This window comes from Lates calcarifer, linkage group LG19, assembly GCF_001640805.2.
Source record: "Lates calcarifer isolate ASB-BC8 linkage group LG19, TLL_Latcal_v3, whole genome shotgun sequence".
NCBI lineage: Eukaryota > Metazoa > Chordata > Actinopteri > Centropomidae > Lates > Lates calcarifer.
In genome coordinates, this window is record NC_066851.1 from 5510191 (window position 1) to 5537153 (window position 26963).

Sequence of the window (26963 nt, forward strand, 5' to 3'; positions counted from 1 at the left end):
GAAAAAACGTATGAATTTGCTTTTGTGTTAGTTGACCGAGCTTACGCTGGCTGAGTTAAGTGTCGTATCCCGGTAAGAGAAGAAAAAAGAGACAGAGCACATAAGCAAATGTATCTTGAAGCAAAATGGTCACCTCTAGTGGTGAAAAGTCTGCTTGCCAGCAGGGCATCTTCAGCCCTCCTGATTTGCTGAACTGACTGCAGGTCTTCTACTGGATCCTTGATGAACTCTGATCATACATATACAGTCCAGACCATACATATTTGGACAGTTATACATCTTGTCCTTCAGGCTCTGTGTGTCAGCATATTCAGTTTGAAGTACAATAATTATTAACACACAAAGTGGTGGTCTGGATTGTATGAAATCACACACAACCTGACAAACATTTCTGTAAGCATTTTTTTCACAGAAGACAATTTAGCATGCCACATGTCCCACTGTCATGATTTACTGGCACATTAGAACAGAGTGGAATGGAAAATTTGTCATGACTGGAATTAAGAAAGACAGAAGAATAGCAAACAAGTTAAGAAAGGGAACAAGTACCATTGACTTAACTTATGTACTTAAACACAGTATGCATACTTCATAAACACTAAATAATGAGGCCTGTAAAACATCTGCTGAGACAAAGACTTAAAATGTACCAGTTTTGAATCCTTGAGTTTCATTAGCACAGTCATAAGCCAATCTTGAATCCATTGAGTATTCATGCCACTGTAGGAAAAGCAAGGGTGGAGCTAACACTGCCTATTTTATGTACTGCAGGATGGTTTCATTAATTTTATTACAATGCACAGTATTTAATATGCTCACCACAGGTTCTTGTAACTATAGCTACTGTTGTCTATGTCTAATAATTTTCAGGTTATGATTTTATGTAAAAGCATATTTTTTTATATATATAAAACAACAGAATAATTAGTTACAAATTAGCTCCACTTTGACAGACTACAAGGGTAGTCACATTAATGCACCAGTATTGACAATCCAATAATATGATATCTAATAATACTAACACTCAGGGACATGTCAGTGTGAGTTATTATGAGTACTTTTAGTTTTAATACTTGAAGTACACTTATCTGATTGCTCTTATGTATTTTTGGTTGTGTACGTTTTTTAAGTTTTAAGTTTTTCCATTGTATTACTGCTACTTTTACTTATGTCAGGGATCTGGATACTTCTCTCAACACTGGGGACTATTGTACACAATAGTTACCACCAAATACAAGTATTGGAAGTATCACTAAATGTCAAATGACCAGTTCTTTGCGAGAAAATATTTTATTCTGAAAAACCAGACAGGAAGTGTGGCTCGTGCAACACAGACAACTACACCGTAGTGAGGTGGAAGAAGTGACAGAGATGGCAGATTTGTCGTTGTATTTAACTACTGTCAACGTTTCCCTGGGGCAAACTATGGAAAGTGAGAAGGTTAGTCCACGCGTTACAACTTTCGTCACTTTCGTCGTGTTTGTGAATAATTAAATAAAGACTTATTTGAATTCATACCGAATTACTTCCTCAGCTGATAAGCTAGCTAACAGTCAACAAACAAAGTAACGTTAGCTGAAGTAAGCTAACTAACGAACCAGTGATTTGCTGTTGGTTTTGTCGGCGAATTTAGGATGATTTACTTTATTACACGTATGTGTAGCTGCACTACATTTGGAGGTAAATAATATAACTAAATTTGGCCATATTTGAATAATTTATTTAGAAAAGTTTGTTATGTTTATCTGTTAGTTGCGTTCTGCCCATTGTCACCAGCGTATAGGAGGGCACGTTAAACCTGTTATACCGGTGCCTTGCTACTCAAGCATTTACAAATCATTCAACGCTCTACATTCTGTAATATTCACGGTGATGAGATATCACACGTTTTGTCTTTTAAACTACTTTCAGAGTCCAGGAGGGGTGACAGACTTTGACAGTGTAGAGATGGGAGACTCAGCGAGGAGTCAGGGGAGGGTGAAGGTTCCCCGAAAGACCATCTACTTTGCCAACGGTGAGACCATGGAGGAGTACAGCACTGATGAAGAGGAAGAAGAGGAGGATGTTGTGAAGAAAGAAGTCGTCACCGTAGATCCGGTAGGCGGAGATTAAAAAGTTCTTATAATCTCACACATTATCCCCGGTGTGAGTCCTGGGATCTTTGTTGTTTAGAGAGGTAGAGAGGTAATCTCTAGCACTGATCATGTCATGATTATGATTTGTTCTTCTGTGTTTGGACAGCAGGTGTGTGATCTAACTGTCATGTTTCTCTTTATATATGTTTTAGGGTAAATTGACCTGGGGTCCATATTTCTGGTTTCAAATGTGGAGAATGGCCACCTCCACCATCTCAGGTAAAGTAGTCTTAACATAAGATCTGGTATTCATGCTAGCAAGGCCCATGTCTTAGAGAGGTTTTTTTTTTTTTTTTAACCAGTCATGGAAATCATGAAAGTTTTACAGCATGTTTCACACTTTTCTGTATTTGGTTACTTTTGGTCCTGGTGTGATTATCACAACAAAAAGCTAAGTTACCTGTATTGAATATGTGTGTGTTTACTGCAGTGTGTGACTACATGGGAGAGAGACTGGCTTCTCTTTTTGGCATCACTACTCCTAAGTACCAGTATGCAATTGATGAGTACTACCGTATGAAAAAAGAGGTAGGACACACACACACATACACACAACCTTGTGCCTTGTATGTCAGTGTCAGGTAAATATGGATAAAGCCACAGTTTAAAAGCTGTGTACACACAGGAAGGGGCGGGATCACAAACATTAACTCTCACATATCCAGTGTTAAATGCCACACACACTGTTTTCCTGTAGGAGGAGGAGGAAGAGGAGGAAAACCGTCTGTCTGAGGATGCGGAGCGTCGGATTGCAGAGCAGCGACGAGGCGAGCAGGATGCTCCTCATGCTGCCACTGTGGAGCAGCCAGAGTCGTCTGGCGCGTCCTTTGTAAACATTAGCTTTGAGCTCGAACCTGAGCCTTCTCTCAGCGCTGCAGACACCAACAGAGTCCCCTCCCCTCTCCCCTCCTGAATACTGACACTCATTGACAAAGGTCTAATATTCACGCATTTCTGTCAGGCAAAACCTTAATTAATTTACTGTATAGATTAATAATATTGTTATTTTTCTATGTTATTTTATAAAGAGATCTTCGTATACAGTGCAGGGATGAATTCAAAGGGCTGTGGAAGTGGCTGTACTAGCCTTATCTGCAAATGTAAACTTATGTACAGTGTGCTAAAGAATGCAAGACATTTATTAAACCCATAGGCTGGGACTGCACTCAACTCACTTAAAATTAACATCAGCTGAGAAAGGTGAAATAAGTGCTGGATTTAATTTTTACTGAGAAATAGAAATCAAATTCAGTCAGTTTTTCAAATGACCAGGTAGTGATGAAATCAGTTGCCAAGGCTTCTGTACTATTGAATTGCACTGAGAATATATTCTACTCTTCATCTCAGCCTGTCGTTGCTGTATTGTCATGACTGGAATTAAGAAACACAGAAGAATAGCAAACAAAGTTAAGAAAAGGAACAAGTAGCATTGACTTAACTTATGTACTTACTTACCTTGCATATAGGCCTATAAAACATCTGCTGAGACAAAGACTTAAAATGTACCAGTTTTGAATCATTGAGTTTCATTAGCACAGTCATAAGCCAATATTGAATCCAAATACATATGATAATCCTGCTGTGCCCTCTATGAAGTTGTCCACAAATACCACTGTACCTGCTTGGATTGGACAGAGGTCATATCTGTACTTCTACTCATTTGCTGGCAAAGATTGGTCCAATAAATGCACATACAGTGGACCACTGTGCCAGGGCATGATGATTTTTCCCATGTATTAAGTGCCCCTACAAACGTAACTGTCCAACATGTCAGAGTCTTGGAGTAACTGGGGCCAGTGTGCGTCTCCTGGCTCAGGCCTGAAGCTGCAGTCTGTTGTTAAAACTGACTTAACCATTAACCTCGAAGAATCTGGTTCCTGCTTTCTTTAGTTTGTGTTTCTCACAATGTAAAATGTGTTGAAACAGCTGAAAAACAGAAGCAACTTGCATGAATTAATAATTGTTTTGCCAAAAATGAGTCAGGCAACGCAGCTAATGTAGATTCAGTAATAAAATTAATATAGTCTAAATCTTTGAAAATCAAACTAGTACTCAGATTGATTGATGATTGTGGCATTAAATTGGGAAATGGAGTTGCCCACATACATTGCTAGTACCTTCATGCGTGTTGAGAGTTCATTCTGTAAGTGTCCTTGCCTGAGCTGTCAGAAGCTTCTTATTAATTATTTTTATCCACTGATGTGTCTGTGTGGTGTGAGGACAGGCCTCGGATCTTATTAGAACAGAGCAGCAGTGTTTAGTCAGAAGTAAACCAGACACTGTGGACACCCTCTCGTTTCTCATTACCAACCCTAAGAAATTTCACACTGCTCTTTTCAAAATGATCAATTTGAAGAAGTAATTTATGGGCAACATAGTAACTGAAATATTAACATTTGACTGTGAAATATTCAGTGTGTTAACAACACTTGGCTAAATGTCTTTCACTGCAGTAGTCAGTGAAGGATCTTCATGCTTTTTATGGTGTAAAATAAAAACCAACATATGCAAAAAGTATTTTAACTGAAACTCTTAATGAATCTGTATATATATATTTATATTTTCTGTGTCTTAATAAAGCCTTTAAACATTAAAAATGTTAATTTGTAGCTTTTGTTATCAAACACATCAAAATAGTTTTTACAATTATTCCACTGTTATAAATCCCATCCCTCTTATGTAATAAAATTCTTCTCTTATTTAGTTTTAAATAACTTTTGATTCTCCGAAATTTTCTGGCCTGTGCATTTTGTTTCATCATGAACAAAGCTTTAATATATCATCATCTTTTAAGTTGATTTGGCAACAGTTTCTTTACGTATCCAGCAGTGAGTCCAATATTCAGTCTCCTAGCTCTGTTTTTGTCTCTGAGGGAAACATCTGGCTCTTGAGCTGCTAAATGCTCCTCTATGTTTTATATCTTTTTGCTGCGGCCAAAAACGAGCTGTGAGAATGGTGAGAGTGAAATAAAACGGTAAATCTGTGGGTCAGAAAACCAAAACAATGAGCTGAAAAATGCTAAAAGACTTTGGAGAGCTGAGGGGAACTGCAGAGTCAGATGATAAATCTCTGGTTCATCAACATGAGTGCCCTCTTTCACACTACGCACAGTCATTCAATCCACTTAGTATAAAAGTACTGATTGTAGCTGCTAGTTAAAGTTACATTTGACAGTTAATCAGTCCTGTATTATATGATGGTGAGTTTGACCTTTTTGGTTTTCTCACACCTGTTTAATTTCAGTGTTACTGATAGAGAGCTTTTATTATAGAAATAAAAGCCAAACATTTTGGCGTTGTCAGAAAAGGAAATATTTATTTTAAAAAGGTCAATGGCAAAAACATGTATAACAGGTCTTATTTACAGGAAAACAAGAAGGAACACAGAACAATAGTAACACAAAGCACCATGGTTGCTTCATTTCTTTCACCCCTTCCTACCATTCATTTAGAGGTTTTCACAGTTACTTAGTGCAACTTATCCAGAGGGAGCTGAGTCAGAAGGTGAGGGTTCAACGTCCTGCTGACACTTGGGTTTCAGTGGACGTGTTTTTTACTGTTGGGAGTGGACACTGTGAAACTCATAATCATTCTCAGGTGTCATCGAGGTCAGCTGTGTTACTGCTGTCGTTGTCATTAGCAACCAGGACTTCTCTGTTCTCATAGGTCCAGAAACCGTTGAGGTCGATCAGGATGCTGGTGACGGTATCACCCTGGCAACTGTTAACCAGATCCTGGAGAGTGATTTTGTAGGGGTCTTTGGGTTTCACCATGTCAAAGATTTCATCCTGAGGAGAGACAGACGTCACAATGTTTCAGCTGACTCAGTTTGACTTAACAGATGATCACAAGTCCACTGTGTGGGGACAATATACCTTGACATCCTGGAAGGAGACAGGCTCCTGACCGTGCAGCTTCATCTGCTCCTGAATGGCCTGAAGTACAAAAACCCACACAAGTGTCATCAGCAACTGTACTGTACTGTTTGAATGTATGCCTTCACTGTGAATCTATTAATGTGTGTGTGTGAGGGGTGTGCAGCTGATACCCTGAAGAAGTAGTTGAGAGAGAAGACATTGAGGTATCCTTGATTCTCCATGTCCAGAAGTTTAAAGATATACTGTAATGCTGCTGGCTCCTTCCTGTTTTCCAAGGCCAACACAAAGTCTAGATAGGTCTTATAGTCCTGACATAAAACAGATAGAGACACAGTTATGTACAGGATATATCCAAATTCTGCCAGCACACAGATACCTGCAAAACCCACCTAAAATTATGCATCAGATTTAGACCAAACCATATAATTCTCAACATGAAAAAGTGTCATTAAATGTGTGTGTCATCTGCCCAGAGACTCAATGAACAGCTGAAGATTAACTTTATGAGTTTTTTTTTGAGTTGAACATTAACATACAGAGTGAGCAATTAGAAGAAAACCCTGAATAAATGAGAAGACAAACCAGAAACGCAGACACTTTTATATTGGTTACAGGGCTCCCTGTATGATTTTGATTAATATAAAAATGAAAATGAATCATTTGCTATAATCCACACAGTCCCCAGATCCCAACCCACTTGAACTATGGGAGATTTTGGAGCAAAGTGTTCAGCAGCGTTCTGCATGACCATCAGCAAAACACCAAAATGGGAATACTGCAGAAACTTAGAAAATCTATGTCAAGGAGCATTGAACATGTTCTGGCACAACAGCTTACTTAGACATTTTAGGTTTTTCCTTTTCATCTGTCAACCATCTTATGTTTACTACAACTGCTAGTGCTGCTGCTGATGCTGACTTGGTGATAATACCATTTCTCCATCATAGGTGAGGTACTCCTGAAACACTCTGTCCAGGAAGACCGAGGTTAGAGTGGCCGTGCCGTAGCGTGAAAGCTCCTCTTTGCTCAACATGCCGTTATGGTCCTTGTCCAGGTTGAGGTACTGGCCTTTAGAGGGAGAGACATAAAAATCCAGAGATGAACATGACAGGCTATAGTCTCTGATCTTTATGTCTACCAATATTTAATCAAGTTAATTAAGTATTATATCAAAAATTTGTTTAACACAGGTAACAGTGTGTTTTGTGGCACGGACACTAAAGAATCTTAAGCATTGTATAAATATAATGTTTTCTCACCATAGACTCGCAGAGCTGATGGGGCTGAGAACCAGTTGGACTCCTGACTCTCCTTAGATAGCTCCTCATCTCTCAGCTAGGAGCACAGTGGGAGAAAAAAGAGGGTGAGAGATGAAGCCAAAATTCTGGGAGTACAGGCTTAACAATGAATGACCCACGCAATACTGATCCATTTGTAAGAGAATAAGAAAAAGACGGTATTAATCCTTATAATACAGTCTACAATACATCATTCAGGTGGTCTGTTACAATTAGAAGATACTTTAAAAATCTTGGCTTTGGTCCTTTAATTACTTTAATTACTGCCTGGTAGTGCAGACACTTAACTAAATAAACTAAATACAGTATAAATGAAAATGAAGTGAAGAAATGTGAGTGATAAAAACAAAAAACATTCTACCTCCAACAAGTCGTCCAGAAAACTGCAAGCCTAATATATCCTGGATTTTAATCTTTCCTGAAAGAGAAGAAAAAATCTAATAATGAAAATGTGGCTTCACAGATCATCTCCATTTGTACATTAGTATCAATTGTGCATATTTGAAACTTTTGGAATGGAAACTTGGAAATATGATTGCTGTCAATTAAGATGCTCATCAGGTTTTTTTTTTTGTTGAATCATTTTAAAAATGACTTCCTACAATGTGATGCTACAACAACCCAAAGTCCCAACAGGGATCATTGAAGCTTTTGATCTGATCAAACAAGTCTCCAGTTTTTTCTGCATGTCCTTTGTCCTGGTTCAAACATGATGTATGGACACACGATGACAGTCCTAGACCACACTATGCTTAAGTACATAGTATTCCACATTTTACAGGTGAGGTTTACAGGGTTCAGTCTCACCTGTTCGGAGTGGGTCGAGGAAGAAAAAGAACTTGCGAACAGCGGTGCAGACATAGAAAGAGTAGAAGGACTTCTCTAGTCCATCCAGCTGAGGCAGAGTAGGGATGAGTTCTAGGATGTAGTTCTCCAGATCCTACACAGAATGAAGAACGTCACCTTTCCTGACAGTTCAAATTTCAATACGACTGCATATTACAATTCTGCCACTAGCTGCTACTGACTTTAAACTTTGTACATCACTTAAACTGTAATTTGCCATTAGTGATGGAAGTCCTTACCGACTCTCTGAGGTAGCCCTGTCCTGCCACATCATACAGACTCAGACCTATCCGGGTCTGATGCAGCCACACTACATGTGCAGAGACAACAGACATGAGAAACAGTCAGTGCCAAAATATTCATCTACAGATAAATCATGAAACATGAAAAGAGTTAAGGCAGAACAAGACAGCCAAATGAAGCTCCAGACCTTTCCTCATGACATAGTTAAAGAACTGCATGATGGAGATTCTGCCATAAGGGTCATTGTGGAGCAGCTTGGCGTACACTCTGGCTGTGAAGAATTTTCTGAAGGAAAGGAGAGACGGGGAGAAACTCTTTTATTAATGTCCTCAATCTGAAGCCAGAATTCCCCTGTTCATATCGGTTATTAACGTGTTCTCCCTAAAGGTACAGAATTAAATTGAGTTGTTTAATCTGGCCAAATACATCTCTGATAACCTCCAGAGGTAGTTTGTGTGATCATGTTTTATCACATTGCAATTAAGCTTTTATGTGTTTCTACCTGACACATTAATGTCAAGTGGAGATAAAGTCAGAATGATAGAAGGGTTTTCCAGACACATCCTTTGATCTAGCAGAAATCTTTGGTGCAAACAAAAACACACATGATCTATTAAAGACTACAGCCATGGGCAACTGCATTGTTGCCTGTAAGACACTGCTTCCTGTTACTTACTTGCACTTGGGCCCAGCCTTCTCCCCCACCTGCAGGTAGGCTTCATAACTGATCATTGCCTCCTCCCCACTCACTGGAGGTACCTGGTGCTTATCCAGCAGGAACCACAGATTCTACACAGAGACAAACAGAGAGAGAAAAAGGTAGCTAAATAGATGCCAATTATAAAACATACAGTGCTGTTATTCATACAGAGGTATGTCTTTATATTGTGTCTGATGTGCGTTTTTTTGTGACGTGTTTTACCTGCAGTTCCTCATTATCCAACAGTTCTCTGCTCTTCCTCTGGAGGAACACAGCTCTGGATTCTTCTCTCAGCTTCTGAAGTAATACTTCCTCCTCAGCTGGTAGCTGCAGATCAACATCATCATCATCATCATCATGACCTGAGTTAGTTTCACCTCTGCACATCTTCATCATTAAACACCAAGCCCTGCATCATGGCATCTTGTTTTCTGCTCACAATTACACACACTCAGTAATAACATAATCAACATCATTATCTTCATCATTTTCTCCAATGTTCTTTCCGTATTACTGTTGTATCCCACTGTAATGCAAGAGCATTAGCATCACTGTTAGTCATCTCACTGTCAGACAGCTGAACTGTATATCAGGTCATCATCAGGCACCTTGCAGAATGTGTAAATTATCAGTTACTACTGTTAAAACTACATTTCACTGAATTGTATTGTTCTGATATCATATTAATAATATGTAACGGAGCCCAGACATACAGTTGCTTGTCTTAATTTCTCTATGTGACTATATGCCTTGTCCTTGTACTCTTATCTTTTTCTTTAGATGGTACAAAGACATTTATATGCTGTTACTGATTTAGTGTGTAGTGTAGTGTAATGTTACAGTGTAAATCATAACACAATCCAAATTACACGAAGTACAACAACTTTCATTGGGTTTATAAATGTCATGTACTCTAACAGCACCCGATAGTAGAATCGTGGGATGTTCTTGTAGGACTGGTCTTTGTCGTTTCCTCCCTTCCACTCAGTGTAATATTTAGTGAACAGCTCAGTTTCTTCTGCTTTCTTTTCTTCTTCGCCTCTCTCATCTGTACAGTGGCAGGAACATGAAAAACACATATCCAAAACCAGTTAAATGAAAGGTATTTGGCAAGCGTAAATATTAATGTCGATTTAGTTAAACGACTTTAACTGGGTACATTCAATCCAAATAAAATAGCCTAGCTAACGATAGCCAAAGTTTACATTCTTTCCTACCTTTTTTGGAGTTTGCTATCCTCCTTTTCAAAATATCCGACCAGTGAGGCTGTTGTTCTTTAGCCATGCTGCTCCGAAGTTAATCTAAAAAAATCATTAGTAAGAGTTTTCTCACCCCAAAGTCGAAAATAGTGAAAAATTGACTTGTGTACAAAAGTAGCTAGGCTACCCCAAAGTAGGACGACGTCAAGTTCCTGACTGAACAAGAATGTGGCTTCCGGTTGAAATCCAAAATAAAGGCCAATCCTGTAAACACCCAGGAAGCAAAGTAAATACAGTCTATGAGTAAATAGTGTAGGTAACAAGCATACAGGCTATGGTAATAGCAGTTGCCATAGATTCAAATCAAATATCAATTGCTAAGTTTAAATGCAATCTTTAAGTAGTAGAAGTAGAAGAAGACGGATCAACAGGAAGCATGAAATACAAGTTAAAGCAACACAATGTACATACAGTACATGAACGACAAAATAATATAGCTGCTTCCGTGCAACTCTTTAGAAAATTCATATGAAATCGACATTTTTTCCAAAACATTATTATTAACAAATATTTTTTGTTTCTTCAGTATTGCAGTTTCCAAGGGATTCATTTTGCCCCTTTTATTTTGTAACCAAATAGCATTTTCCGGTCTTTCTCTAGTAACTTGACGCAGCTGCTTTGAAACGGAGCTGTCAAGCCTTGATGACGTCAAAGTGTGCGACCAGCTACTAAAGTCATGCCTACAGTTGTGTTTACCCATGAAGTGTTGTAGAGAAAACGAAGCTGAATTAATTTATTCAGTTTGAACATCGAAGAGAGGTATGAGGCAGCTTTAAATGATTATAACTGTATGTGGAGCCAAAGACAGTGATGGTTATCGAAGTTACTTCTGGTAATTAGAAAGATCAAGGTTAGCAGGTTAGTCTCATTTCCACGTTCCCGAATCATGTAACTAACAGCATGTGTCAGATTTGTGGTGAGATGGTATGTAAGTCTGTAGATGGCATGTAGGATAACGTGAAGCTGAGTAAGAATAAATTACATTCAGTTCTTCTAGGCCTGGAGTTTATACTTAATAACATGGGCTCCACCTTCATATCCAAAGTCAGGATATGCCTGAACCCCCTAAAGCCTTTTTTACATCAAACAAGTTCAGCTTTCCTCATCGTTAACTCTTCTCTGTGTAAGTCATCCCAGCTGCTTCCCACAGCACGATTTCTGTGCAGCAGAGACACTAACCCCAACTCAGGTGGCAGACAGACAGTCAGAATGAACAATGGACACACTGATGGACAGGGTGGAGTAAAATCTAGGGCCATCAGACATAGACAAGAGGAGTTGGGGGAAGACAAAGTGGATGGAGGAGGTAAGAGCTCCAGTATAAAGAAGAGTCCGTCCTTCCCCAAATCTGTATTCTCTGCGGGGACGGCAAAGAGGATAGCAGAGATGCAGAAGAGGAAAGCAGCTCTGGCCTCTGTGGGTGAGGAGGAACCTGAGAAGGAGGCTGAAGAGAGGAAAACTAAAGGAGCAGGTGGGACACACTGGAACTTTCTACTTTATTAGGTATCTTGTACACTCAGAGAAACTTTCTACAGTCTTACAACACCTCGAAAATCAGATTTTAGCACTAGTAAGACTATTCAAATTTATGTGCACAAATATTTTTTATAGTTATACTTGCTCAAAAGACACACAGAGTCTTGTAAATGATGTTTTTCCCAATGCCTTCTGATGTCTCAATGAATTCATGAAAATGCATGGGAATAATTGTCTCTGCACTAAACACAAATATTTCTCAGGAAAGGTGCAGCCTCCTGACCGGCCACTCTCTGCTGCTGAGTGGAAGAAGCTGAAGGAGTCTCTGGGAAATCCGCAACGCTTCGACATCAAGATGATTAATGCACTGTTCACCTCTGGGGCAGAGCTCAGTATTACCAAGTGAGAGGAGAACGAGTGTGTTTGTGTGTCTGTGATTTTTGTGGATGTCATTTTGTGGTTGTTTGGAATTAGACATGTAGTCATTGTCTAAGGTTTTGTGTGTGTGTTTTTTACATCTTCTGCCACAGGTCTCTGCTGACTTTTGTAGCCATGGAGACAGGGACACTGTCCTATGAGCTGTTACTACGGTACCTGACAATATGTGTGAATGGTGGCCACGATACTGAGGTGTTTGATGTCTATGACATCATGCGGGGAAATTTCTCCTCTCTGGAAACAGGAGCCTCCAGCCTCTTCATCAAGTCCTTCAGCCGCACAGAGAGGTGGAGGGAGGCACTCAGCATCCTGCAGCAGCTTAAGAAGGTGAGGAGCTATCGCTTGTTGAGAAAGCATGTAAAAATCACAGTGGAGCTGGAGGACATGCCACACTTTGTATATCATCACCTATTTAAACTGTCATCCCAATAGGTCTTTACCCCATCACCACGCAACTTTGGTGATATCATTGCAGCAGCAATGTCACATGGTGACATGACGACTGCCTGGGGCCTTTATGATGAATTAATTGAAAAGGGACTGAAGCCACACCATGAGACATGGGACGCTCTTTTTAAGGGAGTGAGGACCGAGCAGGTGGAAGCAGAGGCCATGTCTCAGTCTGAACACCAGGAGAGGCTGATAGAGATTCTGCTGCACATGAGGAACAACCAGATCTATCCCCCGCACAGCCTCACCAGAAGCATCAAGACCTGGTTTGAGAGGTATGACAGCGGTTGGTTGGCTATGGTGGGAAACTGAGGCTGGATGCACATCATAATGAGGAATAATTTGGTAAAAAGTGCTGCTTTTAAAAGCATAATTTGGGTAAAAAAGGGGCATAGGGACATGTGCTCAACTGCACAAGACTTCATTATAACTATGTGCTACCTTGCTGTCATTACTCTGTTCTCTGTCTGTCTTTTCCTCTCTGTCTTCAGTCTCACAGATCAGAAATGGACAGGAAGTTGGACCAGCGCCACTCCAAAGTAATTACAACACCTACTGTTTCAACATGGAATCTTCTTAGCTGCTTATGTTATTTAATCCATTTTTGTAAATTGGCAAAATTGTCTGTTCTGTATATATGTGTTTACAGTATATATACATATATATCTGTATGTGTGTGTGTTCAGGGGTCTGTGTAGGTGTTGTGGGTCAGAGTTAGAGTCCATCCAGCTGACTGCCGAGGAGTACCAACAGCTGAAAGACAGAGTGATGGCTGACCTCATTCAGGGACGAGATGTTTTTAAAAAGACTACACCAGAGGTACACACACACACACACACACACACACACACACACACACACACACACACACTAACACACACTAACCAGGGTTTCCGTGCCTTTACAATTGTCTCTATGGTCATTTAAGTAGATTTAATGCATCTCTAGCAGGATTAAAGATATAGTATGCAGGCAGTTTTTTATTTAGTGTCATTGTTTGCAGCTTTGAAATTACTAATGGGCATTAACAGATTATTCACCATATATTTGATGAACTTAAGTCGTATTAATTGATTTGCACTTGCAGTTTGTCCAGCAAATACAATCTGCTTTCATATAAGCCTTTAGATTAATACAGGACATGAGTAATAATACATCAGAATGTTTAAGCTATGTTCAGTTTGAAATTTTTGAATAGGAAATAATTGATGCTAAATAACAATTCCATGTTGTTTTAAAAATGTGTAAAAAATAGTCATAAAGCTGTGTATTGTATTTTGAGGCTGGTGTGTCAGCAGCATGGTACAGTAGTTCCATCTGGTGCCAGATGGCGCCATTGGTTCACCTGCAGCACCGGGCTGCAGAGGTTGACTGAAACAGCTCATCAACCTCTGACTCGTTCACACAATCACTGTCACTGTCTCTATGAATGAGATGGAAACAGCCTGTGAACACGTCTCCCTCAGGAGACGTTTTTAGTTTTTAGACGTTTAAAGTTTAGCTTCAGGCACAGTAAGGCGGCAGCTCGCTCTCCATCTGGAAAGACTGTACTGATTCATTTATTTGGACGGATATGACTTTGATATTTTAGTAATTAGTTCATGACACAGAGAATGATATGGCCCAGTCACGTCCACCATCCCCAGAGTTTCAGGATTTCTGTTGGTCTTTTTTTGACTGGGATAGGTCAGTACAACTAACTAGCTGTAGTTTCTACTCTTCAAACTCTGTAGCATTAAGCTATGAAAATAGTCTGTATTACATTTTTACACTTCAGTTTTTGTACAGATTTAACAACCACAGTATAAAATACTAGTTAGTGAGCTTTAGAGGTGCTGGTAGAAGTTAGCTGATTTCCACTGTTTCCACTCTTTATGCTAGCTTCATAATGAACAGACAGATGTGAGAGCAGTAGCGATCTCCTCATCTAACACTTAGCAAGAAAGCGTCTAAGGGAATTCCCCAAAATGCCGAACTATCCCTTTAAGTTAAACATATGAAAATGACATATTTTGCATGTTTCGAGGCGGGTCAGACCATCGCTCTTCCAGTCATAGGGAGCAAACGTGGTGTGTGTGCAGGCTCAGTGTGTTAATGAGAGCATCACTCATTCATTCTCATGGGTTTTAAAGCTTTCAAAGTGAGGAGAGTCACACCATCTGCTCAACAGACAGCTTCAGTCCACTGACAATCAGGATTTTGATACCAGCAAACAGGGCGCGTGTGTGCTCTGTTTGCTGTTATCAAAAGGAGAACTGCCTTTTAAGTTGTGTGCCTCTTTTATAACCAAAAGAAGGCGGTCATCACTTTAACTTGCGTGCAAATGTGCACTGTCTGTGTGGAGAAAGAGCCAGGGTACAAGCCTTTCATTGGATTGGAATGTACTGGCTGTATTTTTTTTATAATGCCAGTGACAATAAACTTTAAAAAACAACATTATTCACCTGAGAATATTCCAGAAAAAAATCTGCCAACATCTAGAATATGTAGTTAATTATATGTCATGTTTAATTTATGAACACAGAGAACGTTTTCATGTGTTCCTTTGTGTTTTTCTGTAGGCAGGGGGAGTTTGTTGGAGGAATAGTTAGTTAAATTGAGGGGATTTCCAGCATGTGGAGCAGCATGTGAATGTGGATCACAGCTACCTCCCGCCGAGCAGACAGAGGAAGGCAGACAGACGTGCAGTTTAACTCAACTTTATTAATGACCCATTTAAGGCAATTCATTTTAAGGGCAAACACAGTGCTTCAGACAACAGTGAAGCAACAGATGCATCAGGGGACAGATTGAGGAAGAGAGCAAGGGCACTGGTTCAAAGTGGAAGAGAAATAATGTCTTACTGTCTGTGTGGTGATTGTGGTTGTGACAGCTAGAACGAAGGCATGATGCAGATAGATGATAAATGCTGAGACAAATAATAAGGCAGATACAGATCAAGTCAAACACCAAAAGTCTGAGCATTTTGGCACTACAACAAGTGAGCCCTGTGCAGTTTAATACAAACCAACAGCCATTATATATGAGGTTTCCAGTGGGCATGTATTGCATTACATTATATTTAATCACTTTTCAGTTTAGAACAAATGGAACACCAGGTCGTATTTATGATGAGCTGCTACTGCATTACATTGGTCCACACTGTTTGAGTTAAATAACCAGCCGGCATGCACAGTTTTCCTGACAGCAGGAACATTATGTGTTGTGGTGAACACATTTCAACTCATTTCAACAGACTAACAAGCCTCAGATACTAAAACAAGAAAGGTGGTGTAGTCTGTTTTTAACAAGTAAAAACTAATCTAATTTTAATTCACTACAAATGTTGCATTTCAACACCAAAAATCACAATCAGAGGAATTCAAAAGTAATGAAATGCTAAAATATAACGATAGTTATCTGGTATTACTGCTGTATTTGTCTCAGTTTCCTTGGTATTGACTTTCTTCCCCAAAAATCTGTAGCCAATTATAATTTTATGAATATGTGATACTAATGTAATGTCTAATATAATGTGAAGTAGTGCAGTTTACAGTAGGTTCTATAAGTATGTGCAGGGAGCATTTTCTTCTTCAGTATAGCACTTTGAGATCAGTTGCAGTTGCACATTACACAACATCACTGTATGTATGACAGTTATGAGGTTATATAAACACGCTGCAGACCATCTCAGCATGTTAGGTTGACATGGACACTTCCATATACAGGTTTACTCGCATTTATTTTAGCATAAACCGAGACAATGAGTAACTAAGATGCACTCAACAGGAAGTTCTTATTAAAATGTTTAACTGGTGTATTTATGTGCATCCTGCACTCAGTTATTGCTCTTTGGTATTTAGATTTTTTACATTATATAGGTCAGTGGTAATGTTGATGGGAATGTTGTCAGAATACTGTTGTGCTTTGTGGTGCAGAAATGGTTCTGTAAGCTTATGTATGCAAGTGTGTGTGTGTTTGTGTGTGTATGTATTCACAGCAGCACAATGAACTGGTTTCACATATCAGCTCTGGAAAGTCCCTGGATAATTATACTGGACTTTCTCTCCGCCTTTCTCTTCCTCCTTCTCCGTCATTCTCTCTTAATTTCTCTTAGGCAATTTAATCTTTTTATTTTCTGCAGTTTTTCATTTTAGATTTTTAGATAATTTCTTCATTAAATCCAATCACCACAGCCTCTTCTCCACTCCACATCGGTCTATCACCCATCAGTGTTATTCTATAATTCCTTTTGCCTCCCGCCTAAAACACACATCTGCCCCATCTCAAGTCTGTTGCAGAATTTATTATTATTTATCATCATCCCACAGTGGACGTGTCTGTGTGTGTTTGGTGAACCAAAGCAATCAAAATAGACACTGGAGCATAAACAGGGCTCGGCAGGCGTTTTTTATCTAGATCACAGTTTAATCAGAGGAGGAATATTACAGCCTTTTTAACATTTTTACGGTCACATTTATGATGCACACTGTGTGTGATAGTGTGTGCATAGTCAAGTTTCAAGTCCAGGGGAATTCACAGCAGCCTATTTCCATACTGCTGCTCTCTAAAAGTGAAAGTACCAACAATGTTCCCGTGCTGGCCTATTCTAAGATTCAGCACTACTCTCCTCTTATGGTAACACAGTATGTTACACATTGGCTAGACTGGGACCCACAGGTGGGTCAGAAGGACAGGACAGGGTCTGAGACTATTTGCTGCATTCTTAGGTGCTGTGGTAAAATATCTACAGATGCCACATTACACTTTTTAGTTACATACTGTTTTGATGCACCTTTAGAGGAAGTTAGTATGAGTAGTGGACAATGCAATAAAGTGTAATCAAAAGTAATAGATACAACACAGCTGAGAGTCAGCTGACAGTAGCCCACCATCATATTCATCTAATCTAGTCTAACCTAAAACCAGTGCAGTTGCACGAGGAAGAAATCATTATTATGTAGGTTCACAGTTTAGCTGGAAAACTTTATCATAACATAGAGTGCTGTGTTGGCAGTCACACTGCCAGCTGGTGTTCCGCCATCTCACTACCGAGAAGGAAAGGCCAGGTAGATTTATTACTGGCAGGCCTGTGATCAGTCAGTGAGAAAATCAGCCAACCATCAGGCCAGCGAGCTCACAGGATGGAGTTCAGTTACGCTCCTCAACCAGAATAAGGAACCAACCCTTGATGTTGTTATTAGAGAGTCCTGCAGACTTTTTCTGTACATTTTCAGTACCACACATTTAGTCTCACATCCAGGTAACTAGTCTGTCATATTGTTAGCTTTTATGACTGTTACCTTTACTGAAAATGAGAACGTCCGGCATTATACTCAAATGCATTTACATATCAGCCCTTTTTTCTCTATAGTCGGGAATGAGAAATACAGTTGACTAAAATTTGAGATAATGCACCGTCATACCAGATGGATGATTAAAAAACACACATGCCAGGGGCGCCCCATAGCCAAATGGTTAGGGCCTGTACCGCATGGGCCTCAGTGCTCAGAGCAGCTTAACCCTGGTTGGACTCCCGATCCGGTCGGACCTTTGCTGCATGTCACTCCCTGTTTCCTGTCTCTCGTTCTATCAATAAAGGCTAAAAAGCCCCCCCCCCTAAGAATAAAGTCTGTGAGTGGTTGTCTTACTTATTTGTGAATTAATGGACTTTTGCCTCTGGCCAGAGATAACATCAAAACAAATAACATAAAGGCAACAAGTATATAGCCTGTCTTTCCTTTGTCTTACCCACATAAAGAACTGCAACAATTTTTGTCCATGTTGTGCAGTTGTTTTGATTTTTAGCGATACTGTCAGCACTGCTGTAAAGATGGTCATGTCTGTCTGTTGGGCAGTCAGTTGGACCAGTTTTGGTCCAGAAGGAAATACCTCAATAACTTTTGGGTGGAATACCAGGAAATTTGGTGCAGACATTCAAGCTTCATCCAAGTCTAATGTCATAGTATATAAACTGTTCAGCAAGGTAAAACATCCAGATATAACTTGCTTGTCTGTATCCATTTCTTTCTTCCAGTGACCTATTTTTTTCTCTGCAGTGTATCATGTTCTCTTTCAGTTAATTTATGTCTATATTTTCCTCTGTCTATTCATGTGTCTGTTCTAGGAGTTGGAGCGTTTCAAAGCATTTGTGAAGAGGAAGCCAGCTTTTGATGTGGTCATAGACGGGCTGAATGTAGCAAATACCAACGCGGACAAAAGGCAGTCAGCCACGGTGAGAATACACACAGGTGCACATGCAAGCAAAATGTGGTACAAAAAGAGATGAAAAGAGTTGATCTTTATATTTTATAGGGTCTATTTGCACACACACACACACACTCTCTCTCATACAGTTCTAAAGTCTAGATTTTAGTGGTTTCTTCCTACATGTATGTCTGTCCAACCCAGGGGCTTTTCTGCCGGTTGCACAATGACTAACCCTGCAGTGTGTATATGTGCATGACAGATGTGTGTAGGAGGTGCCTTTATAAATGGCCAATACCTGATTTTAACACCACCTAGCCTACTTGTCTGGCTGCCCACATCTGTCCTGTCTGTCAGAATGTGTATGTGTGTGTGTCTGTCTCTCTGTCCTGAATATGTCACATCTTTCTCAGGTGTTATGTAGCTCCAAGACAAAGGAATGTCCAAACTGACAAACTTATTTCCCTATCTACTCATCTGGCTTATGCAAAAGTTTTAATATAATTTAAATTAATGCAAAGTCACCAAAATTTACATCAGGACCACTGACAGAAGATATAATTCAAAAGCCTGTGTGAATGAAATTGGAATTGAGCAACAGCACTGTGAGGCTGTACTTAGGCACAGTGGTGCTTTAAGCTATATGCTAACATCAGCATGCTAACATGCATTGTTATTGCGTGAACACAGTGTGTTCACCATCTTAGTTTAGGGTGTTAGCATGTTAGCATTTCCTAATTATCACTAAACACAAAGTACAGCTGAGGCTGATGGGAATGCCATGACTTTTTCAATTAAAATCACAAATGTGAACCTTATTGTGGCATGACATGAAAAGCCAGAGGATCGTCATTAGGTTTCATCCTCAGGGGACCATCAGTATGTCTATAAAGTTAGTGGGTGACCAGTCAACATGCCACCAACACAGCCATGCTGCTGGCATGGTTAAATCCATATATATACAACATATGAGCCTTTTAAGGTCAGATAATATAAATGTATGACATTTTAAGGCTCCTCTGAGGACCACAGACTCACTGTAGCCACACTAGGTATATGAATTCCCAAGATTTCATAGCATATAACTGTTGGTTATATTGTGTAAGAACATCTAAACACATCATTTGTGATGTAAAATTCACATTTTGTATGTTTGTAATACTGCCATGTTGTTTCTGTAAAAATTACTGTAAATCATTTGTCTATCTTTACTGTCTTTTTCACGTGCAATGTTGTGGTTTCTGATCTACCACACAGATGCACACACACCCATTTCAACAGCCAGTGTTAGAACCTGTCTTAAAAGCTGTATTGGTCATGTAAGAGCTACTATTTGCATCCTAAGGTGTGGTTGTATATGTAAACAGAGCTGGCATCCAGACAGATATTTGTGTGATTACATAGCAATGTTCTGTTTTTTGAGTAAGTGTAAGTAAAAGTATGAAGGCGTGTATGTGTTTCAGTTGTTGACGGTGGTGTCAGAGCTGGAGCGTCAGGGCCTGATCGTTCTGGTGTTGGGGAGGAAACACATGCTGCATCACTCCAGATCCTGGGAGCGACACAACATGAATCTTATCCAGCAAAAAGCCCACTGCTTCTTCACTGACAACATGTGAGCACCTGGTGATGAAGAAGAATAGTATGGCCACATTTAGATTGCAGGTTGTTTACTGCGAATGTGTGTGGAGTTAAAGGAGCAGCAACAAAAAATGCTAAAAACAAGGACTCATTGCAATTTATTGATTCAGTCCTGCAGCTGCAATTCATTCACACTGCACTTACTGAAAGGGTTTTGTGGGTGGCTGACTAATAGAATAAACCAGAATAGAAAATATGAATTCACATGTAGTATTCAGCACATTGTGGTTTTGCAATACATCTGTTCAATAACCAAATTTTTGTTCTCAAGAGGCTTAATTTGTAATCTCTTTACCTCACACCTTCCTGTCTGCATCTGTCAGTTCGGAGGACGACCCCTTCCTGCTGTACGCCACTTTGCATTCTGGGAATCACTGTCAGTTTGTGAGTAGGGACCTGATGAGGGACCACAAGGCCTGCCTGCCAGACGGAGCCACCAAACGGCTCTTCTTCAAATGGCAGAGAGGCCACCAGCTGGTGGTGGATGGACACATCACCGCAGGAAGAAGGGTCCGATTTCAGGTGAGGAGGAGCAGGAGAAGGAAGGACGGATATGAGAGGAGAGGGTGGAAAACTGGGTGCAGAGAAAGAAACATACCAATTAACTGTGTGTGTGTGTGTGTGTGTGTTTAGAGAATCCTGCCCTATGACACCATTGTCCAGACTTCAGCAGACTCGTGGCACATTCCCTATGATGACACAGAGGACAGGAGCACCTATGAAGTGCCACAACAATGGCTTTGCCTCACGCAAAAGCACAGTACAGCACAGTAAATCACTTCTGTGAATCATTTGCTTTGAATATTACAGTGAAACTTGAATAAACAAAACATTTGCCACAATCCAAGTGCCTGTACTTTTTGATTCAACTTTCAACAACAGCAATTTAAAATTTTTTTTTTTTTTTTTTTTAATTAATAAATGTTATAAACATTTGTGGCTGGCACAGCAGGGAACTGTCAGTAGAGAACGTCCAAAAACTTCAATGCTGCGAAGTTGACCCGGATGTGGAAACCCTCAATCGGACAGATCACATCCGGAGCAGATATTTGCCATGTTTTGCCTCTGTTGCCTCTCAGTTTAGTTTCAGATTCAGTTTACACCAGTTTACCTCAGTTTTTCCAGCCGTCATGTCTCGGGGGTCAAGTGCAGGGTTTGACCGCCACATCACCATCTTCTCTCCGGAGGGAAGACTCTACCAAGTCGGTCAGTGCTGAAAGAAATGAACCCCAACTCAACTTGCTCTGTCATCACTGTTGGCTAACAGGCTAACATTAGCTAGCAGCTTGTAGCTTACTCATTCATAGTTCAGTGTTGGACATGGAACTATTTCAGTCTTGCGTGCTATGGTCAAAATAACTGCTCTTAATATTTTTATTAACTTTAATTCTAAACAGTCAAATAATAATAGAGCTAACTCGGGTCGTTTCATTGCTGCTATTACCATTTTGTTTACAAGCTAACAGATCCCCAAGCTAGCTAAATTTAGCTGTGTAATTTTGCCAAGTTATCTAATTAGTTATTGTTTATACATATTTTATATTTACTGTGCGGTCCAATAAATTTCCCATTTAAGTCAATAGAAATGTGTTGTCAAACTTCTGGACTCCCTTGTATATTACATTTTGTTTTGTTCTTAATTTGTTAACTCATATAGTTACCAGTTAAGTAGCACACTATTTCAGCTATTCTCACAATTTTATTTCAGTCATTCTCTTGATAGATTCATTATAACTGAGCTGTGTTACAGCCTCGTACCTGGGACAGATATTGTCAAAGGAAAACCTGTGAAAATGAAATACTACTTTGCAAAAGTATACATTGTGTTAAAGAGTCGTGTGTGTACTTTTACATGCAAAACAACTAGTTAGCATGGCTCCTGGTTAAAAGCAAAATCAGTCAGAGGAGCCTCTAATTGTTGTTGTTGTTTTATTGTTGTTGTTGTTGTTGTTTTTTAACCATCTGTCTGTCTTCAGAGTATGCCTTCAAAGCCATCAACCAAGGAGGACTGACCTCTGTAGCAGTCAGAGGGAAGGACTGTGTTGTGGTCGTCACACAGAAGAAAGTCCCTGTCAGTAAAACGGACACATTAGAAACACACAGATGTTTGTATTTCTGTGCCTTTGAAAAACGTGTGATCCCCGGTTGTCATTATGGTTCATGTATCGCTGTTGGACATTGATCTGTTAGTAATGTTTTTGTCTTGTGTCTTTCTCAGGACAAGCTGTTGGACTCCATGACGGTCACACATCTGTTCAAAATCACTGAGAACATTGGCTGTGTTATGACCGGTATGACTGGTAAGTTATTTCTTGTCCGGTTGACTGTGAAAAGTCCACATACTGTATGTAGCCTTTTTGCAGTAGTATTACTGTTCATTTTTGGAGCTGGAAATGCAGTTACTGGATTACTGGATTATAGAAGTTCATTACACAATACTAGTCACAAATCCAGTTTTAAGATAGGAAATAAAATCTTACCTTTTTGTATTAAGTGGTAGTACAAGGTCCAAAGCAAAATAGAAAACTAAAAAAACCTGTAGCTCATATCTTTTCACTATTCCAGAGCAGCCCAGAGTCAACCTGTTTTTAGCAGTAATTTAAAGTCATTTAACTGGGTCAGTGACTGCCTTGTTGACAACCATGTTGAATCAATGCATTTACAGTACTCCTTTCATCTTATAGCTCCATTTGCACACAAAAGTTTTTCCTATTCTTTCTCTGCTAAAAAGTAGCAACTTGAATGTGTTTATATTAATTAATGTATTTGTCCAGTCTTTTATTCATCTGCCTGTAATGCTCTTTCTGTCTCTTCCTCCCCCACAGCTGACAGCAGGTCTCAGGTACAGAGGGCCAGATATGAAGCAGCTAACTGGATGTATAAGTATGGCTATGAGATTCCTGTGGACATGTTGTGTAAACGCATGGCTGACATCTGCCAAGTCTACACACAGAATGCTGAGATGAGGCCGCTAGGATGCTGTGAGTGGTGTCCATGTGTACTTGTATGTAATAGAAACAGGTCCTTAATGGACTGGTGGAAGTTTTTATTTTAGCATCACAGTATTAAGGCCTACACTGAAACCTGTTTTTATATGACAATAACTAGTATGAGAAGGTTTAGTGTTCCTGTATTGTATAAACTGTGTTTCACAGGGTTTCCATCAGAATATCAGCACATTCTTTGACAGCTGATGTTAATCAGGCCTGTGTGTTCTTGCTCAAGGTTACTAAAATTGTTAATGGATCCACATGTCACTTTCCACCAAACAATGACTCAGTTTTTTGCTACAACCATATGCTAAATCAATTACTTTGCCTCTGTGTTTTAGTTCTTACTGTCCTGTTTTAATCTTTCTCTGCCCTTCATCCCTTCACCCTTCCTCCAGGTATGATAGTGGTCGGACTGGATGAAGAGCTAGGCCCACAGCTGTATAAGTGTGATCCAGCTGGCTACTACTGTGGCTTTAAAGCCACAGCAGCTGGAGTCAAACAGACAGAGGCCACCAGCTTCCTGGAAAAGAAAGTCAAGAAGAAGCTGGACTGGACATATGAGCAAACTATAGAGGTATGAGACACAAAAACACACACACACACACACACACGTATATATATATATATATACACACACACTGTTGGTGCAACAAAGAGTGTTGCAAAGCTTCCTTTGTTTTATCATAGAACAGTCATTAATAATGCTATGTTGGAACTTTGTCCTAAAATAACCCCACTGAGTAGAAGTGAGGGATGTCAGTCAAACAAGTTGTATTACATTCCCAGGTTTTCACTGGTTATTGAATTTTGGAAATGTCAATAACTTTTGCTTAATGTTTTCTAGACAGGTTGTTTGGTAGAAATCAATACTATAGTAATCGATTTAGTTGTGCAAAGTGTAAATACCAGTAAGAATCCTGATAATTGATACAGTAAAACAAAGCAATGAAGTGACATATGTCTAAATTTATCTTCCACAATTCAATATTGGTAGACAAGCAGAGCACATTGACTCCAATTACAATCACAAGCATCCCTGATGAATTTATATATCATGTTCTGTCTTTCTAGACTATGTGACACTACAAGCTTCTTACTGTTTCCAAATGCCTCTATCTCTGAGATGTGATGTTTATTTTTTTCTCTCCCCTCCGCTGTCTTTCATGCTTCCCTCCTCTTCTCCCCCTCTATCCTCTCAAAACAGACGGCTATCTCATGTTTGTCCACTGTACTGTCCATCGACTTCAAGCCCTCAGAACTGGAGGTGGGAGTTGTTACCACAAAGGAACCTAGATTCAAGTGAGTATTTTTCTGAGACAGAGGGACAGAAAATATCCCAAAATTTGATCCTTGCCACAGACAGAAAACTGGTTTCATTGGCCAGAGGCCACATTATGGATATTACAAAGAAAAAGTAATGTTGGTTATTGTTGAAAAAGGTGCATGTGTTTATCCTAGCTTCTGTCATAAATTTCACAGAAGCAATGAAAAGCAAATTAATCTTTGTTGTTGCTCAACAAAACATGCAGCTGCATCATTCCAGCCTTTTGAAGTCTTTTATGACTGTGCTGAAACTGAAAAGTAGTTTGAAGAAAAAAAACCTGGTAATGTTTTGGCTCTGTCCCGAATGTATTGGGGTTGCGTTTAAAATTTGAGAAAAACACACAAGTGTTGTACTGGAAATTCCCTCCAACTAAAACCAGGGATAAGATCAAAGTAAGGGCTTACATGTTCGAGAGTGCTCTCACCGTGTGTGTGTGTGTGTGTGTGTGTGTGTGTGTGTGTGTGTGTGTATGGCCCACAGAATCTGGCAGAACAAAAAATATGACCGTTAACTTGTGTGTTTGTGTTCCAGGATTCTGTCAGAGTCTGAGATTGATGCTCACCTGGTGGCTTTGTCTGAGAGAGAGTAAGAAAAGTTGGCAGCCATTTTGCAGCCATCATCATTACATACTCAGAAAAGGATGATGAATGGTAAAACCAGAAAAAAACCCCACCTCCCTTACACAAAGGTCTCGCCTAGAAGGAAGATAAAGGAGGCGCTGGTATCATCTTGTTCAGAGGAGGAGCACAACACAGGGAGGTCGAAACAAAACAACACGGAACAATATGTTCATTTTGCACCAGGTGGGCAATAAAATGTTACCCAGCTGTGCTGTCTGTGTCCCCACTGTGGCGCTCACCCCGTCTCCATCCTCCCTGGGCGTAGCCAGGACCTGACTGGACACACAATATTATCCACATATCGACCCCTCCTGCATTTTCCTTCTAGCCACACTGAGACATCCTCACTTCAGCCGACTGCCACATGTCACAGAGCCTGGAAAGATGCCGGACATTCACATCAGTTCACTGTATATGACACATCAGCCTGATAAGCTCCGTGGTCATGATGTGTCAGACAGCCACTGACCTCAGTGCCCTCTGTGTATGCAGCTCAGCCCAAATGACTTCAGTCGTTGAGTGTGACATGAGCAGATTGGAAGATGGAGGTGTGGTAACACTACAACTACGGCACAATACCTCTCAAGACTCAGTCTCAGTGGTGTAGTAGCATCTTGAGTCACTGTATTTAAAACAGTGCTTCCTAACCATCTTTACTCAGGGCTGCCACAACTTGTACTTTCTGAATCTGTCTCATTTTAATCATCTGCCTCAAAGTCTCTCCTCTCTACTGTCTTTAGCTCTACTGGTTTTAGATGTTTATCCTCTGATATACTTGTGATAACCCAGGGAACAGCTGTGGGAATCCTCCCATTGTGACAGTCATTAACTGTCACACCCCCTATTTAGGTCTGCTCAGGTCAATGTCAATGGGAAGTCTCTAATTATTTCTTTCTCTCCCTTCTACCTTGATCCTCCTCCCTTCTGCTGCCGTTGCTGTACATTACTGCACTTCTATTAAACTATGTTTTTATTGAACACTTAAGTTTGGCTGTTTTCTGTTTCATCTGATGGCATTCAATTCACACAGGAAATGTTAACTGGTCCAAACTATCTTACTCAGACGTGAGATTAAAATGTTATGCCTTTACCTAATGAGCTCTGTCATAATCTTTGCCTTAAGTTTCTAATGTTCAGGTTCTCCTTATCGGAGTGTGTAAATTCATTTATGTGTTTATTACTGAGGTCGCAGTTAAAGATGGTGTTATACTGGACTACATTACATTGTGTTTCCAGTGTTTTGTCCTCCCTTTAACAAACATGAAGAGGGCAGAGTATTAAAAACCCCTCTGAAAATTGTGCAGTCCAGTACAACATCACTGCTGACTCTGACCTTAATGCTTAAACATGTAACACCTCATGACAGCATCAACAAACACCTGAACATTCAAAGCATCATAAAAAACATTATTGCAAAACAGGATTACATTTCATAAGACTGTACAGGTTTACCTAATAAAGTGGCTACAGAGTGTACACC

General features: G+C 39.9%; 4 protein-coding genes across 4 annotated transcripts; 3 read left to right on the forward strand and 1 right to left on the reverse strand.

Annotated features, from left to right (window-relative positions):
• The first annotated feature begins 1311 nt into the window (after window positions 1–1311).
• On the forward strand, window positions 1312–4734 carry fam177a1 (family with sequence similarity 177 member A1). The gene is made up of 5 exons (XM_018695219.2): window positions 1312–1440; window positions 1912–2097; window positions 2288–2354; window positions 2566–2663; window positions 2833–4734. Exons 1-5 carry the CDS (start codon window positions 1372–1374, stop codon window positions 3046–3048), a joined length of 636 nt encoding a protein of 211 aa, XP_018550735.1. The 5' UTR covers window positions 1312–1371; the 3' UTR covers window positions 3049–4734.
• A 696-nt stretch (window positions 4735–5430) lies between these two features.
• On the reverse strand, window positions 5431–10531 carry ppp2r3c (protein phosphatase 2, regulatory subunit B'', gamma). The gene is given in 14 exon segments (XM_018695221.2): window positions 5431–5922; window positions 6010–6069; window positions 6183–6320; window positions 6944–7080; window positions 7272–7347; window positions 7672–7701; window positions 7703–7728; window positions 8118–8250; window positions 8396–8466; window positions 8587–8684; window positions 9076–9188; window positions 9322–9426; window positions 10023–10147; window positions 10317–10531. Coding segments are annotated over 14 exon segments (1374 nt in total). The 5' UTR covers window positions 10384–10531; the 3' UTR covers window positions 5431–5727.
• A 468-nt stretch (window positions 10532–10999) lies between these two features.
• prorp (protein only RNase P catalytic subunit) lies at window positions 11000–21388 on the forward strand. Its single transcript, XM_018695220.2, has 10 exons — window positions 11000–11829; window positions 12098–12236; window positions 12365–12599; window positions 12705–12997; window positions 13214–13261; window positions 13409–13541; window positions 18829–18936; window positions 20372–20520; window positions 20870–21068; window positions 21180–21388. Exons 1-10 carry the CDS (start codon window positions 11379–11381, stop codon window positions 21318–21320), a joined length of 1896 nt encoding a protein of 631 aa, XP_018550736.1. The 5' UTR covers window positions 11000–11378; the 3' UTR covers window positions 21321–21388.
• Window positions 21389–21561: 173 nt separating this feature from the next.
• Window positions 21562–26468, forward strand: psma6a (proteasome 20S subunit alpha 6a). Its single transcript, XM_018695138.2, has 7 exons — window positions 21562–21752; window positions 22523–22617; window positions 22765–22846; window positions 23372–23527; window positions 23935–24113; window positions 24744–24838; window positions 25395–26468. The coding sequence occupies exons 1-7, from the start codon at window positions 21677–21679 to the stop codon at window positions 25450–25452; spliced, it is 741 nt and encodes a 246-aa protein (XP_018550654.1). The 5' UTR covers window positions 21562–21676; the 3' UTR covers window positions 25453–26468.
• Window positions 26469–26963: the final 495 nt, after the last annotated feature.

Bases quoted from the DNA above. Each gene is read 5' to 3' on its own strand.
- fam177a1 (XM_018695219.2), top strand. From the start codon at position 1,372: ATGGCAGATTTGTCGTTGTATTTAACTACTGTCAACGTTTCCCTGGGG. The intron at 2,098-2,287 runs GTAGGCGGAGAT...TATATGTTTTAG, and splicing joins AAGTCGTCACCGTAGATCCG to GGTAAATTGACCTGGGGTCC. The intron at 2,355-2,565 runs GTAAAGTAGTCT...TGTTTACTGCAG, and splicing joins GGCCACCTCCACCATCTCAG to TGTGTGACTACATGGGAGAG.
- prorp (XM_018695220.2), top strand. From the start codon at position 11,379: ATGGGCTCCACCTTCATATCCAAAGTCAGGATATGCCTGAACCCCCTA. The intron at 11,830-12,097 runs GTGGGACACACT...AATATTTCTCAG, and splicing joins GAGGAAAACTAAAGGAGCAG to GAAAGGTGCAGCCTCCTGAC. The intron at 13,262-13,408 runs GTAATTACAACA...GTGTGTGTTCAG, and splicing joins TGGACCAGCGCCACTCCAAA to GGGTCTGTGTAGGTGTTGTG.
- psma6a (XM_018695138.2), top strand. From the start codon at position 21,677: ATGTCTCGGGGGTCAAGTGCAGGGTTTGACCGCCACATCACCATCTTC. The intron at 22,618-22,764 runs GTCAGTAAAACG...TGTCTTTCTCAG, and splicing joins TCACACAGAAGAAAGTCCCT to GACAAGCTGTTGGACTCCAT. The intron at 24,839-25,394 runs GTGAGTATTTTT...TTTGTGTTCCAG, and splicing joins ACAAAGGAACCTAGATTCAA to GATTCTGTCAGAGTCTGAGA.